This window comes from Phocoena phocoena, chromosome 15 (genome assembly GCF_963924675.1).
Source record: "Phocoena phocoena chromosome 15, mPhoPho1.1, whole genome shotgun sequence".
Lineage (NCBI taxonomy): Eukaryota > Metazoa > Chordata > Mammalia > Artiodactyla > Phocoenidae > Phocoena > Phocoena phocoena.
The window spans coordinates 8,638,615-8,653,495 of record NC_089233.1 but is presented as its reverse complement, the minus strand read 5'-3'; the positions used below and the strand labels follow the sequence as shown (position 1 = coordinate 8,653,495).

The 14,881-nt window shown below is 52.8% G+C and overlaps 3 protein-coding genes across 6 annotated transcripts in view; 1 reads left to right on the top strand and 2 right to left on the bottom strand.

Moving 5' to 3' along the window:
• Positions 1-1,523, top strand: part of POR (cytochrome p450 oxidoreductase) — a 58,599-nt gene extending 57,076 nt beyond the window's left edge. For 2 of the 3 annotated variants that reach the window (XM_065892485.1, XM_065892483.1), the window contains exons 14-17: positions 250-520; positions 608-753; positions 829-914; positions 1,015-1,523. In XM_065892485.1, coding sequence (XP_065748557.1) covers positions 250-520; positions 608-753; positions 829-914; positions 1,015-1,159 — 648 coding nt within the window. In that variant the 3' untranslated portion in view covers positions 1,160-1,523. The remainder of the gene's footprint in view (positions 1-249; positions 521-607; positions 754-828; positions 915-1,014) is intronic. The other variant, XM_065892486.1, reaches the window with a different exon arrangement.
• A 157-nt stretch (positions 1,524-1,680) lies between these two features.
• Positions 1,681-7,517, bottom strand: TMEM120A (transmembrane protein 120A). Its single transcript, XM_065892353.1, has 12 exons — positions 7,371-7,517; positions 5,643-5,761; positions 5,274-5,390; positions 3,568-3,627; positions 3,256-3,351; positions 3,089-3,178; positions 2,816-2,881; positions 2,657-2,718; positions 2,459-2,551; positions 2,271-2,335; positions 2,110-2,178; positions 1,681-2,035 (listed from the first exon to the last, which is right to left on the bottom strand). Exons 1-12 carry the CDS (start codon positions 7,449-7,451, stop codon positions 1,922-1,924), a joined length of 1,032 nt encoding a protein of 343 aa, XP_065748425.1. The 5' UTR covers positions 7,452-7,517; the 3' UTR covers positions 1,681-1,921.
• Positions 7,518-8,923: 1,406 nt separating this feature from the next.
• STYXL1 (serine/threonine/tyrosine interacting like 1) overlaps positions 8,924-14,881 on the bottom strand; it is a 57,192-nt gene continuing 51,234 nt past the window's right edge. The window contains exon 8 of one of the 2 annotated variants that reach the window (XM_065892884.1): positions 8,924-9,167. In XM_065892884.1, coding sequence (XP_065748956.1) covers positions 9,036-9,167 — 132 coding nt within the window. In that variant the 3' untranslated portion in view covers positions 8,924-9,035. The remainder of the gene's footprint in view (positions 9,168-14,881) is intronic. The other variant, XM_065892885.1, reaches the window with a different exon arrangement.

The following is a 14,881-nucleotide window of genomic DNA, read 5'->3' as shown; positions in this document are numbered from 1 at the left end:
CCAGGGCAGTTCACTCGAGACTCCTGGGCTGTGTGTCCAGTAGGCTGGACTGTAAGACTGCAAACTGCTGTCCGGCCCCAGTGCCGAGAGCCAGTCAGGAGAGCTGCCAGGAAGGGGCCTTTGAACAGGTTTGGGCGCCGCGAAGGGTGTAAAGAGGCGCTGAGCAGGGACCCCCGCGGTAGGGTGGGTGGCAGGAGGGAGGGGGCCTCCGGCATCACCACGCTCACTCCGACCCTGCCGCCCCGCCAGGTCCACCCCAACTCCGTGCACATCTGTGCGGTGGCCGTGGAGTATGAAACCCAGTCTGGCCGCGTTAACAAGGGCGTGGCCACCAGCTGGCTGCGGGCCAAGGAGCCCTCCGGGGAGAACGGCCGCAGGGCCCTGGTGCCCATGTTCGTGCGCAAGTCCCAGTTCCGCCTGCCCTTCAAGGCCACCGTGCCTGTCATCATGGTGGGCCCCGGCACCGGGGTTGCCCCCTTCATAGGCTTCGTCCAGGAGCGGGCCTGGCTGAGGCAGCAGGGTGAGTGTACGGGCCCTGGGCGGGCGGGCGGGTGGGCAGCGGGGGCGGGACCGGCATCCCACATCCCCCTGACTGCTGCTGCCCCAGGCAAGGAGGTGGGGGAGACGCTGCTCTACTACGGCTGCCGCCGCTCTGACGAGGACTACCTGTACCGCGAGGAGCTGGCCAAGCTCCACCAGGACGGCGCCCTCACCCAGCTCAACGTGGCCTTCTCCCGGGAGCAGCCCCAGAAGGTGAGGCCGCGGGCAGGGCCCCGCAGGGCGGAGGGTGGTGTGACCAGCCCTCCTCACAGGTGCCCCCACCCCCAGGTCTACGTGCAGCACTTGCTGAAGAGGGACAGGGAGCACCTGTGGAAGCTGATCCACGACGGGGGCGCCCACATCTACGTCTGTGGGTGAGTGAGGGCAGAGGCGGGGCGGGGACAGGGCCTACCTGCCCGTGGGGGGAGGGGGGCCCCTGCCCAGCCCCCAGTGCCACCTCCTTCCCGCCCCCAGGGATGCTCGGAACATGGCGAGGGACGTGCAGAACACCTTCTACGACATCGTGGCCGAGCAGGGGGCCATGGAGCACGCCCAGGCCGTGGACTATGTCAAGAAGCTGATGACCAAGGGCCGCTACTCCCTGGACGTGTGGAGCTAGGAGCACCCAGGCCTCCCTGCTCTGCTCCGCACGCCCTACAGACTCGCTCCCCAACGTGATCGCTTTCCTCGCTCCCCTCTGCCAGTTGCCTAGGTGGGTTCTGCTGGCCCTGCCCCAGGAGGCAGGCCCAGTGACTGACAGAGACTGCTCCAGGCCTGAGATGTACCCTCGGACCCGCCAGCCCCAGGGGGCGTGGCTACGGGTGAAGGGCTGACGCTCCGTGAACATCTCGGGCCCTCAGCGGCTGCACAGGAGGGGCTCCTCCTCTCAGCTGAGTGGGGCCTGGCCCCTCCCCGTGATTTTCAATGAGTGTAAATAATTTTTAATAACCTCTGGCCCTTGGAATAAAGTTCTGTTTTCTGTATTTGCCTGGTATTACTTGCACAGATCTGGGGCCTCCACCTGGGTCTCCTTAATTCAGACCCCAGAGAGACCTCAGGAACCCCAAGACCCCATGCTGTGGCGGCACAGAGCCCCCAGACCCCTGTCTTACCAGTAGGAGGACACACACCGAGCCACTCTGAGCCTCTCACCCTTTATTGAGGCCGCTGGCCCCCGGCTCCCGCAGGCGGGGACACAGGCCCGGGTCTTCCTCTCCAGCGCCGCCTTCAGGGCCCACAGAGCCCACAAAACCCAGGAAAGAGCAGACAGACCCTCCCAGATGAGAGGAGCCCCCACCCCCTCAACACATGGGGTTCAGAAGCCCCTTCCAGGCCGGGGGTGCCGTAGAGAGCTGTGCCAGCAGGCAGGGAAGGCCCAGCCTCATTCTTTCTTGCTCCCGTGCTGCTGGTTGTGGAACTTCTGGTGTACAACCCGCAGGGTGGTGAAGAAATTGCCGAGGAAGAGGAGGAGGAAGGGGAAGCCACACATGAGCACCTGGGGGAGGAATCGGGGTCAGGACAGAAGCCAGGCCTGGCCCTCCCGGCGTCCTCTCCAGGGGCCCAGCTCACCTGCCACTCCTTGCACTCTGGGTCCCGGGCCAGGTTGAACAACGTCAGCGCGTTGAAAAGCTGCCAGAACTGGGAGGGAGGGCGGTTTTTACACACAGTCCCTGCTCGAATCAGAGCCGGGGACAGACAGCCCGATGGACAGGGACAGAGGTACAACTTACGTGTCCAAAGAAGAGGAAGGGCAGCAGGAAGGTGAGGCCCCGCCACATCCAGGACTGGAAGCCCTCTGCAGGGACCACAACCAGGACAGAGACGACCCCATCACTCAGACCCAGGTCAAGAGGAAAGGACTTTGCCCTTCCAGCTCCCCCGTCAGGATTCCAGAGAGGGGCGGCCACGCCCGACTCACCCACAGTGAGGTCCATGGTGTGCCTCTCGCCCAGGGCCCGCAGGCGGTACAGACAGCCGCTCTGGTAGTAATACTGGAGGAACTGCACGAAGCCTGGAGGGCGGGGGGACATCAGGACTGGGCTGGAGTCCCAAGTCTCTTTCCCGCCCCTCCTAGGGGGGCCGGACCTAAGCTCAGCAGGACCTCTGAGACACTCACTCTGGTACATGGAGAAGGACAGGAACTGGTTCCGGAACTTCTGGTACATGAGGCCGTCGGGCCTAAGGCAGAGAGCAGAGGAAGGAGTCAGGGCTCGGGGATGCCACCTCTCCCTGCCCTGCTCCCCCGGAGACCCTAGGACCAAGCTGGGCCACTCACCATGTCAGCATGACTCCTGACAGGAACGTGGACACGTAATGATGGAAAACCCACCAGCCTTTGATCCTGCGTCAGGAAGCCACCGTCACTCCTGTCCCCTCAGCCCCCAGGATCAGTGCTCCGGGACAGGAAGTGGGAAGAAACCAGTCCCCCAGCCAGTTCCCACTTCTCAGAGGGCCACGGCACCCGCCGCCCCCACCCCGCTTTCTAGGGCAGCTCCAGTGTCACTCCCCCACCCCCACCCCCAGGAGCCGGGCTCCGGGCCTCGCCCACCGGGAGCCGTTGTTGATGAGGATGCTCTCACGGATGGTCAGGGTGCAATAATACCAGACCAGCAAGAAGTTGAAGGCAGCGTCTGTCACCCTAGGGAGGGGTACAGACGGTTGGTGCCAGAGCCTGGAGAGGGCACAGGGTCCAGCCCCGTGCAGCAGGACACCCACCTGGAGTTGAGGAGGAAGCGGCAGGTGAAGGAGATGAGGATGAGGATGATGGTGAGGTAGAGCTTGAACTTCTCGTACTCGTCTTTGTAGGCAAACCTGGGGAGGAGCGAGGGGTACACACTCATGGGACAGGCTGGGATGATGGCAGGGCCCACCCACGCCTCTGGACACACTGCTGTGGTGGCATGGGGCCAGCATGGGGGAGCAGTCCCTGAACCCCAAGCTTAGCCAGGGAAGCTGGGGCAGACTGGAAGGGGCCTGGGGCAGGGGACGGGGAGTAGGGTTGAGACCCCGCCCACGACAACAAATTACTTAGCCTGCTTGCTCAGGAGTGTCACGTTGACATTGCCCAGAACCAGGCTCAGATACAACCTGCGGGAGGGAACACCAGGTGAGGAGAGGTAGCCTTCAGCCCCAAGTCCACCGCAGCAACCCACACCTGTGACCACACCACCCTCCTCCCAACCCAAAAGGGCCTCCTCGGAAACCCTGGCTATATTCTGACCCCTGAGCGCCCAGTCTCCCACCCACAAGGACCCTCTCCCTCACTGAGGCTCCCAGGCCCTCCTGACCCTGGTCTCCCTTCCCGAGCCAGCTGAGTCACCAAGCCCTCCTCCATAACACGGAACCACTTTCTTGCCAATCCTTGCATTGCCATCACCCCACCATCTAAGCTTGTCTCGTCCTTCTCTGCCAGAGGAACTCCGTGAGGTGACTGAAAGCTACAGTCGCGTATTAAGCAGCTGTTCCCACACGGGCTCTTGTTCACACTCGAGCCGTATGCACAGGCTCAGAGGGGTTCAGGGACTTGCCTGAGGCAGCGAAGAGACTATGGGGCACAGCGGGGACTGGGACCAGGCTGCCTCTCAGCATCGCCACGGGCTCCCTCTCCCATTCTCAGCAGTGGCCTTGTCCAACCCTCTCCCAAATCCTCCATCCTGTCTCCGTCCGGGCAGGTGACATCTCCCCTGCCTGCCTCCTCACCCTCATCTCTGCACCCCCTCATCCCAGAAAACAAGGGCCTACACCCACCCTTTCCCACCTCCCCAGGGACTTCCCTCCATTGTTCAGTGCACCTCTTCTGGGTCCCTCCCTCTGCTGGCCCACCTCTCAGCAGGTAGATATGCTCAAGTCTTTCCTATGTACAAAGTTACACACACACACTCAAACAAAAGCCACTCCTCAACTCTCACGCCAAGTCCTAGCCACCGGTTTCTCGTTGCCAGTTTCTCCTTCCACTCACAGCCAAGCTTCTGAAGCAAGGCCTAAACTTGGCTGTATCCTCAGCTCTTCTGTCATCCCCAGTATCAACTTCCACCCCTACGCTCCTGTGAAGCGGTTCTCTCCAAGGTCACCCTGACTTCCAGGAAACATTTCCCCTTCTGTATTGCATCTGACTGCCTCCCACGCTGCCCCGGGCCGACTGATCGGAGGCTACTGGCCGGGCCTCCCTTCCTTGCCTTCTGGAACACGCTCTCTCCCGGTGGTCTTGCTGCCTGGGGTCTCTGCGGGATTGTTTTCCCTAAGCCTAGGCTTCTGCCGTGTCCTCTGCTGTGTCTGCAGCTGATCTAAGTGCGTGACTGACCTGTCACTCTCCCGTGCCCACGGGGCCAGAGGGAAGCTCTGCAGGCTGGCTCCCCCTCTGGTCTCATGGCCACCTCTCACCTCCTACTGTGAGCTATGGCCGTGACGCCTACTATTTCCGCCTTCCCGTGTCTGCCTGGCTCACTCCTCTTTATCCTTATGACTCAGCTCGGGCATCACCTACTCCAGGAGGCTTTCTCCGACCTCCCAAGTGGTTAGGTACCCCTCACTGTGCTCCCCCCATTCCCCATACTTCCCCCACAAAGCACTCATTGCAGTGAGCTGTCACTGTCACTCAGGCTGTCTGTCCCTGAGCTAGGACTGTGTCTGACTGGTCAGCCCAGAGCGGGTGCAGGAAGCCAAGCAGAGGAGGACAGCGCTTCAGGCCTCCCTCTCAGAAATGGCTGTGAACTGAGCTGGGGGAGGAACCTCACCCGTTCTGCTTGGGCAAGTAGGCCTCCATATCAAAGAAAAGGCCTTGGCGCTCCTTGATCTGGTTCTCCAGCTCCTGCGCAGCTTTCTCGGCCTCTGACGGGAGGGAGGGTTTACATCTGCAGGTGCGGCCACAGAAGCCAGAGTCAGGACAGGGGACCCCCACGTGTGAATCACACCTGACGCCTGCACGGCAGGAGAGCAAAGGCAACCCAGGGAGGGGAGAAGCCACGCCCAGGGACATCTGGGAGTCAGTGCCAGCGCCCCACCCCCCCGGGTGACACATGCACCCGCAGTCCGAGGCCACAGGGTATGGGGGCGGGTACGATGAGGTACGGGCGGGCATGGGGGACATGGGGACAGGCCCTAACTTCTTCAGGACAAGGGCCAGCTCCTGCAGCCGCCGCTTCTGCCGAGTGATGGAGCTGGTACAGTTGTTCTGCAGCTTGGTCAGCTCCTCCAGCCTCAGGCGGTACAGCCGGTGGGTCTCCTGAGAACCAGGTCGGGGTAAGGCTCAGGCTGGCTAGCAGGCTCCCGAGCCAGAGCCTGCTGGGAAGGAGGTGGGGCATGGACTCCTCCAGGGCTCCTTGGGAGGGTCTCAGCAGGAAAGAAGAGACAGCCAGCTGTGCCAGCCCAGGGAACTCCCTGAGGGTACTCTCTCTCCAAGGCAGGCAAGGAGGCAGGGGTCTCCCTGTAAGCCCAGAAGCCCCCACAGTACCGCTCTCCCAGAAACAGAGGAGTTCTCTGAAGCTTTTCTTAGCCTCAGCCCATCTACTAGTTGTTCCCACCCCTCTCTGGCCTGTCCTGAATCCAGATTCTAGGCTCATGGGTCTACCTTCTGGCCCAAGCAGGCTACCTAAAGCCATCCCTGGCCCGCTCAGATCCTCCTGCCCAGGTAGCCTGCAAGTGCAGGGGAAGATGAGGTTGTCCAAGACACCTGCTGCTCTGGCACTCCCAGCATCCTCCTCCCAGAGTAAAGGCCATCAGGCTTTAGCCCTTGGACCTCTTGCTATAAGACCATTCCTCTACTCTTCCCCCAACACCTTTGACCCAAGGCTTCCCAGAGCACTTTGCTCCAATGGGTAAGTCTTGAGAAGGAACAGCCTAGAGATGGGGCAAGGAGCAGTGTGAGGAAAGTCAGGCAGGGGCTGAGGCCAGGACAGTGGTGACCAAGCTGGGAAGCACTAATGGCAGCAGCTTGGCCAGGCCAGGGGCAGTCAGGCTTCAACGTGGACAGGAAAGGGCTGGAACCAGTCCAGGAGAGGCAAAGTCCTGACCAAGTGCCCAGCTGACCTGGGCTCTACCCTGCCTGGGTCTTGTTTCTCATGCCCAGGAGGGGCAACCTCGGCCTACCCCCAGCCACCACACTCTCCTGTCTGCCTTCCCACAGAACAGCACAGTGGCCTATAGCAGTCAGATCCAGACGATTCCTCCCTTGGCTTCCCACTGGTCTCAGATTCCAATCCCCATCGCCCGTGAGGTCTCTTGGCAGGGTCTGGCCCACCCACTTTTCCCCTCACTCTCTGCATCAGCCACGTGGTCCTGTCTCGGTGGGAGCTGTCCTTCACCCTGGATGGGCCCCGCCCCCATCCAGAGACTTCACCTAAACACCACTTACCCCGACCTAGGCCAGGCTGCCTCCCGGACTGCTCCCCAGCCACACTCAGCCCAGACCGCGCGGCCCGAGAGGCGCTCCTCGCCGATAAGCCCGGCCGGCGCCCACGGCGCATTTGCTCAGTAACTGACACAAGACTGGCCCCGGTCAGCTCGGACTCTCCTGGAAGGGGACCGGGTCGGAGTCGGGGCCTCTTTCCGAGGCCTCAGAGGGAGGCCGGAGGTCCGCCTGGGTCAGTGGGGTCACTCCGGGGTCGCGGCGGCCGCGCGGGGAAGAGGTCCCGCTGCCGAACATTCATTTGAGGCCGAGGGGAGGGTCCAACCGAGGACACCAGGACCCGGGGTCTCGCCGCCGTCGGGAGCGACACCAGGGTCCCCGACCCCTGACCCCGAGCTCCCGCTGCCCGACCCGGGGCTAACCGACCCTTGACCCAGAGCCAGATAGACATGGCTCGGAACCAATGGGGGCCCGCATCAGCACTTACCTGGATGCCGTGGAAGTCCTGCTGGAGCTCCTCCCAGTCCCGCAGGCAGTCGCCCAACGGGCCCGGAGGCGGGGGATGCATCGCTGCCGTGCCCTGAGCCGGACGAGCCGAGTCGAAGACAGAGCCGCAACCCCGGCGGGCTCGAGGGGCCTCCGCCTCCGCCGCCTCCGCCCCCGTCAGCTTCCGGGCTCGAGCCGCCGCGACCACCAATGCGGAAAAGCCTGGAGCGGCGACCGCGCTGGCCCCGCCCCCTGCCTGAGCCAATCCGGGCCAGGGGCGGGGGCGGGGCCACGTGCTCCGAGGGCCCTACGCTCGGCTGCTCCCAGCTCGGAGGGTGGTGGCAGCCCCCAACCGGGGCACTCCCGGTGGCGCCAACTGTGTGGTGCAGCCAGCAGTGTCCTTGCCTGTCAGGCAGGGAGTAAACCAAGGCCCAAGGAGGTGCCACCTGCCTCAAACACTTTCCCCCTTGGGAAGCTGCTCTTTGGCAGGGAGGGAATTACGAGCCTCTTATCTCGCTTGGATTTTTACAAGGGCCCCTTTACTGTCTCCCTGTCTCCAAGTTCACCGTTAGTGTCCCTTACCACAGCCACCAGACTGCCCTGACTAAAACACAAGGCGAATCCCCACCATGTCCCTGCTGAACACTTTCCAATGGCTCTGCCCTTCCTGCCAGGAGGTCCCTAAGCCATCGCTCTGCAGCCATCCCAGGCTCTGTTCCAGTTCAAGTCCCGACTAAAGGCTGCACTGCCTGAAAAGCCCTTACCTCTCTGGCAAAACCCCACTCTTTGAGGGCGTGGGCTCCTGCTGGGGCACGGGGGAGTGCTACTCTAACCCTCGGCAAAGAGTCCTAGGAGGCAACATGGCGTTCACCCGTATGTCCTCAGCCCTGCCCAGGTGTCAGGGAATGTTTGCTGGATGAACGTGGACCGACATGTTAAATTCTCCATCAGTCCCCTTGTCTCCTGACTCCAGGCCCGTTCTGTGGGTGCTGCCAGCACTCAGAAGCGTAGTCAGAGGAAAATTCCTTTTGAGACCCGAGGAATTTCTAGAAACCTGGTTGTGAGGGATGGGAGGGTGAGAGTCTCTTCTTGGTGAACACAGCCAGGCAAAAATGAGTGAGGAGCAAGGAAAGGACATCTGTACAGGTGATGGAGCAGTAGGGATGCTGAAACTGGGTATGAGGCGAGGGTATGCCCTTGTGCCAGGAGCCTCTCAAAGCTGTGTAGCCTGCGGCCTGAGCCAAGGCTGAGCTTGGCATCTCTGGGGCTGGGGGATCTCCATCCATGGGTGGGCATTGTGACATCCCCTGTGGAACAACACAAGGCTGGGGGAACCCTTGGAGCTCCCACCCAGCAGCCTCCAAAGGGTCCACATTATGGGGGGCATGAGGGGCAGCTGCTCTGGCACCAGATGCTCCTCCAGAGGCAGCCTCAGGAGTGCAGTGGGGGTGGGTCCACGATGCCCCAGGGATGGGGGTTCTCGCTGAGTCTGAGCACCTCCTGTGCTAGCACAAATGAGGAACCTGGGAAGAAGCACTGCGGGAGGCTGACACAAGGCTCCAGGCAGCAAAGGCCTTCTCATTCCTGGTTACACACCCTGGCCCACTACCCACAAAAAGCTCCCAAGGCAGGTTCTTCTGGACCCATAGCTGGGCCACAGAGAAAATCAGTAGAGTGGATCCAAGATGTCTGTGACGATGTCTCCAAGGATAACCTTCTCCCACTCTGACAGCTGAGCCACCAAAGCCCGATTTGGACGCATGTTGGTTTTACACTTCTTGACGTAGGCCCAGGACCTCTGTGAACCCAAGAGAAAAGCAGACTTCAGGATTGGACCTGGGCCCTTACCACCTTGATCACCTTGATCACAGCCAGCTCAGAGGGGACAGGAGGCACTTGCCCAGGGGTCAGAAACATAGCTTAAGGGCAGGACAAAGAAACAGCAGCAGCTTGGGGTTAACAGATTAGGGCAAGGAGTTGTAGGAGCTGGCTCTGCCTGGGGCAAGCCCCTCTGCATTCTGAATATAGACAGAAATCATTCTTATGTCAGATGGCTCCTGTGAAGGTTGAGAAAACATATGTGAAACCTCCTGTGGACAGGAAAGCACCATGCCCATGCCTGGCACTCACTGCTGCCTCAACAAAGATTTGCATTGTAAGTGGATAAATGAATGGAAAGGGGAAGAGAACTTCGGCAAATTCTCTGAAGAAGAAAAACTGAAGCTGCCTTCTTTTAGGTGCCCACCCCCAAATGCAGGAAAGGTTATTACATGAAGGAAGGTGACCAGCTGGTCTCCATCTGGATTGAGGATAGAGGAAAAAGGAAAAGGCAAAAGCAGTTCCTCAACAAACTATGGATTAGAAGAAAACTATCTTAACATAATAAAGGTCATATATGAAAAGTACACAGGTAACATCATAATGGTGAAAGACTGAAAGCTTTTCCTCTAAGATCAGGAACAAGGCAAGGATGCCCACTTCCACCACTTCTATTCAACACTGTCCTAGACAGAGCAATTAGGAAAAAAAGAAAAGGCATCCAAATTGGAAAGGAAGAAGTAAAATTATTTCTGTTTGCAGATGATATGAACTTAATGTATGTTGAAAACCTTAAAGATTAAACACAAAAAACTGTTAGAATAAACGAATGTAACAAAGTTGCAGGATACAAAATCAGTTGTGTATCTAACTAACAATGAACAATCCGAAAAGGAAATTAAGAAAATTTCATTTACACTAGCATCAAGAGAATAAAATACTCAGGAATAAACTTAACCAAGGAGGTAAAAGACATGTGCCCTGAAAAATGCAAAGTGTTGCTGAAAGAAATTAATGAAGACTAAAATAAATGGAAAGACATCCCAGGTACATGGAATAGAAGATTTAATATTGTTAAGATGCAAATACTACCCAAAGTGATCTGAAGATTTAATGCAATCTCTATCAAAATCCCAACAGCGTTTTTTGCAGAAATAGAAAAATCCATCCTAAAATTCATATTGAATCTCAAGGAACCCTGGAATAGCCAAAACAATTGTGAAAAAAGAGAGACAAAGTTGGGGTTCTCACACTTCGTTATTTCAAAACCTTTAAAGTTATTACACAACTATGATAAAAGAATATAGTACTGGCATAAAGACAGACATTTAGACCAGTGGAATAGAAGAGACAGCCCAGAAGTAAATGCTCACATATATAGTAAAATGATTTCAACAATGGTGCCAAAACTATTCAATGGAGAAAGGAGTCTTTTCAACAAATGCTGTTAGGAATACTGGTTATCCACATGCAAAAGAATGAAACTAGTGTAAACTTACACCATGTACAAAAATTAACTCAAGATGATGGAAGACATAAAGTAAGAGCTAAAACTATAAAACCCTTGAAAGAAAACATAGGGGAAAAGCTTCATGATACTGGATTTGGCAAATATTTCTTGGATGTGACACCAAAAGCACAGGCAATAAAAGAAAAAATAGATTGGTTTATATCAAAATAAAAAACTTCTGTACATCAAAAAAAAAAACTTCTGTGCATCAAAAGACACAATCAACAGAGTGAAAAGGCAAGACACAGAATGGAAGGAAACATTTGCAAATCATATACCTGTTTTATATTTCAACCTTATTTCAAACCTTTTAAGTTATTACAAAACTATGATAAAAGAATGTGGTACTGGCATAAAGACAGACATTTAAGACCAGTGGAATAGGATAGACAGCCCAGAAATAAATGCTCACATATATAGTAAAATGATTCCAACAAGGGTGCCAAAACTCTTCAATGCACAAAGTGTTAATATGAGGAATATATAAGGAACTTCTAAAACTCAACAACAAAAAACAACCCAACTAATAAACGGGCAAAGGACTCTGAATAGACATTTCTCCTAAAAAGGTATATGAATGGCCAATAAGCGTGCAAAAAGATGCTCAACATCACTAATCATTAGGGAAATGCAAATCAAAACTACAATGCTATACTTCCTCAAACTGATACGATGGTACTATAAAAGGAAAGAAAGAAAGGAAGGAAGGAAGAAAACAACTGCTGGCAAGGATGTGGAGAAATTAGAACCCTTGTGCACTGTTGATGGAATGTATTAAATGGTACAGCCACTGTGGAAAACAGTACGGAGATCCCCCCCAAAAATTAAAATTAGAACTACCATATGACCCAGTAATTTGTCTACTGGGCATATACCCCAAAGAGTTGAAGGCAGGGTCTCAAAGAGATATTTGCACAACCACGTTCACAGCAGCATTATTCATAATGGCTAAAACGTGGAAGCAATCCAAGTGTCCATCAATGAATAAATGGATAAGCAAAATGTGGTATATACATACAAGGGAATATTATTAGCCTTAAAAAGGAAGGAAAATTTGACATATGCTACAACATGGTTAAACCTTGAGGACATTATTTTAAGTGTAATAAGCCATTCATGAAAAAACAAATACTTTATGATTCCACTTATATAATGTACTTAGTGTAGTCAAAATCATAAAGACAGAAAGAAGAATGGTGGTTACCATGGGCTAGGGGGAGGGGAGAATAAGGAGTTATTGTTTAATAAATATAGAGTTTCAGTGTTACAAGATGAAAAGAGTTACGGGGCTAGGTGGTGGTGATGGGTGCACATTATGAATGTATTTAACACTACTGAATTATGTTCTTAAAAATTGTTAAGACAGGGGCATCCCTGGTGGTGCAATGGTTAAGAATCTGCCTGCCAATGCAGGGGACATGGGTTCAAGCCCTGGTCCGGGAAGGTCCCACATGCCACGGAGCAACTAAGCCCATGCACCACAACTACTGAGTCTGCGCTCTAGAGCCCACGAGCCACAACTACTGAGCCCTTGTGCCACAACTACTGAAAACCACATGCCTAGAGCCTGTGCTCCACAACAAGAGAAGTCACCACAATGAGAAGCCCACGTACTGCAACAAAGAGTAGCCCCCACTCACCACAACTAGAGAAAGCCTGCATGCCCAGCAGCACAGCAACAAAGACCCAACGCAGCCAAAAAATAAATAAATTTATTTTTTTTTAATTATTTCAAAAAATGGTTAAGAGAGTAAATTTTATATTATGTATTTTGTTGTTGTTGTTTTTTGTTTTTGTTTTTTTGCTGTACGCGGGCCTCTCACTGTTGTGGTCCCTCCCATTGCAGAGCACAGGCTCCGGACGCGCAGGCTCAGCGGCCATGGCTCACGGGCCCAGCCGCTCCACGGCATGGGGGATCCTCCCAGACCGGGGCACAAATCCGTGTCCCCTGCATCAACAGGCGGACCCTCAACCACTGCGCCACCAGGGAAGCCCCTGTTATGTATATTTTAATGCAATAAAAAAGAGAAAAAATAACTATGAGATACCATCTCACACCCATTAGGGTGGCTACTATTAAAAAAAAAAAGAAAATAATAAGTGTTGGTGAGGAAATGGAGAATTTGGAACCTTATGGTACTATGTATGGGAATGTAAAATGGTGCAGCTGCTATGGAAAACAGTGGTTCCTCAACAAAGTAAAAAGAGAATTACCATATGATCTAGAAATTCCATTCTGGGTCTATACCCAAAAGAATTGAAAGCAAGTGGCCAGTGGGGCTTGTGTTCATGGGTTTAACAGGACAGTAGTAAACAAACAGTTCTTAACTGGATTATCAGCCCAGGGCTAAGTGCAAAGAAAGCATACAGAAACACCCTTTTTCCATTCTTCCCCTTAAAGAGATATTTTTGCACACTTTAAAAGTTGCTGCCTGAGGGTCTGGCTTCCAATCAGCCTGAATCTAGGTGCAGACTGAGATCCTTCCCTTTGGAAGGCTGACAGGTCTTGGCACACCCTCAACTACTGTGAACCACTAAGAACAAAGTAGGCTGCTTGAACAATCACAAAGCTGTGAGAGATAACAAAGAGATAGGGAAGGGTTGGACAATATGGTTCCTCTCTTACATGAGACACTAGGAGAGGTGGCTGTTTTATCTAATGCATAGAAACAAACACAGAGGGTTAAGGAAAATGAAGAAACATAGGAATATGTTTCAAATGAAACAAAAAGAGAAACCCTCACAAGAACACTTTAATGAAATGGAGATAAGTGATTTACCTGACAAAAGTTCAAAGTAACAGTCATAAAGATGATCACCAAGGTCAGAAGAATGCCTGAACAAAGTGAGAATCTCAACTAAGAGATAGAAAATATAAGGAAGTACAAAATAGAAGTCTCAGAGCATGCAATAACTGAACTGAAAAATACAATAGAAGGATTCAACAGCAGACTAGATGAAGCAGAAGAAAGTTTGCTGACAAACTCAAAGACAGTAGAACTCATTCATTCAGAGCAGCAAAAGGAAAGAATAATTAAAAACAGTGAAGATATTGAAAAAGAGTATATACATGTATAACTGAATCACTCTGCTGTACACCTGAAACTAGCACAACATTGTTAATCAACTATACTCCAATATAAAAGTTTAAAATTAAATTTAAAAATCAGTGAAGATAGATTAAGGGACTTAAGGGACATCAAAAGGACCAATATTCACATTATAGAGATCCCAGAGGAGAAGAGAAAGAGGAAGGGACAGAAAACTTATTTGAATAAATAATGGCTGAAAACCTCCTTATCCTGGGGAAGGAAACAAACTTCCAGATTCAGGAAGTCCCGTGAATCCAAACAAGATGAACCCAGAGAAACCCACACCAAGACATTATACTTAAATTGTCAGAGCTAAAGACAAGGAAAGAATCTTAAAAGCAACAACAGAAAAACAACTTGGGAACCCCCATAAGACTGTCAGCAGATTTCTCAGCAGAAACTTTGCAGGCCAGGAGGGAGTGGCATAATATATTCAAAGAGCTGAAAGAAAAAAATTGCCAACCAAAAATTGCTTTACACCTGGCAAAGTTGTCCTCCTTCAAAACTGAAGGAGAGGTAGAGAGTTTTCCAGACACGCAAAAGCTGAAGGAGTCCATCACCACTAGGCCTTGCAAGAAATGTTAAAGGGACTTCTTTAAGCTGAAATAAAAGGGCAGTAATTAGTAACAGGAAAACATATGAAACTATAAATCTCACTGGTAAAGGTAAATATATAGTAAAATTCAAAATAATCTAATGTAAAAGTGGTGGTTTAATAACTTCAGATGTATGGGCACACACAGACTGAAAGTGAAAGGATGGAAGAAGATATTCTAGGCAAATGGAAACCAAAAGAAAGCTGGGTTAGCTATATTTATTCAGACAAAAATAGACTTTAAGACAAAGACTGTAGTAGACACAAAAGTAGGTCACTATAAAGGGGTCAATCCAACAAGAGAATATAACACTTATAAATATTTATGTACCCAATATAGGAGCATCTAAATATACAAAGCAAATATTAATAGTCCTAAAGGGAGAAGTAGACAGCAATACCCCACTTTCATCAATGGATAGATCATTCAGAAAAAATCAGTAAGGAAACACTGGACTTAAGCTACACATAGACTTAACAGACATTTACAGAACACT

Coding starts and splice junctions, on each gene's coding strand:
- TMEM120A (XM_065892353.1), bottom strand. CDS start 7,451: ATGCATCCCCCGCCTCCGGGCCCGTTGGGCGACTGCCTGCGGGACTGG. Junction 3,628..5,273: donor TACTTGCCCAAGCAGAACGG/GTGAGGTTCCTC, acceptor TCCCTCCCGCAG/GTTGTATCTGAGCCTGGTTC. Junction 2,036..2,109: donor CAGAGTGCAAGGAGTGGCAG/GTGAGCTGGGCC, acceptor TTCCTCCCCCAG/GTGCTCATGTGTGGCTTCCC.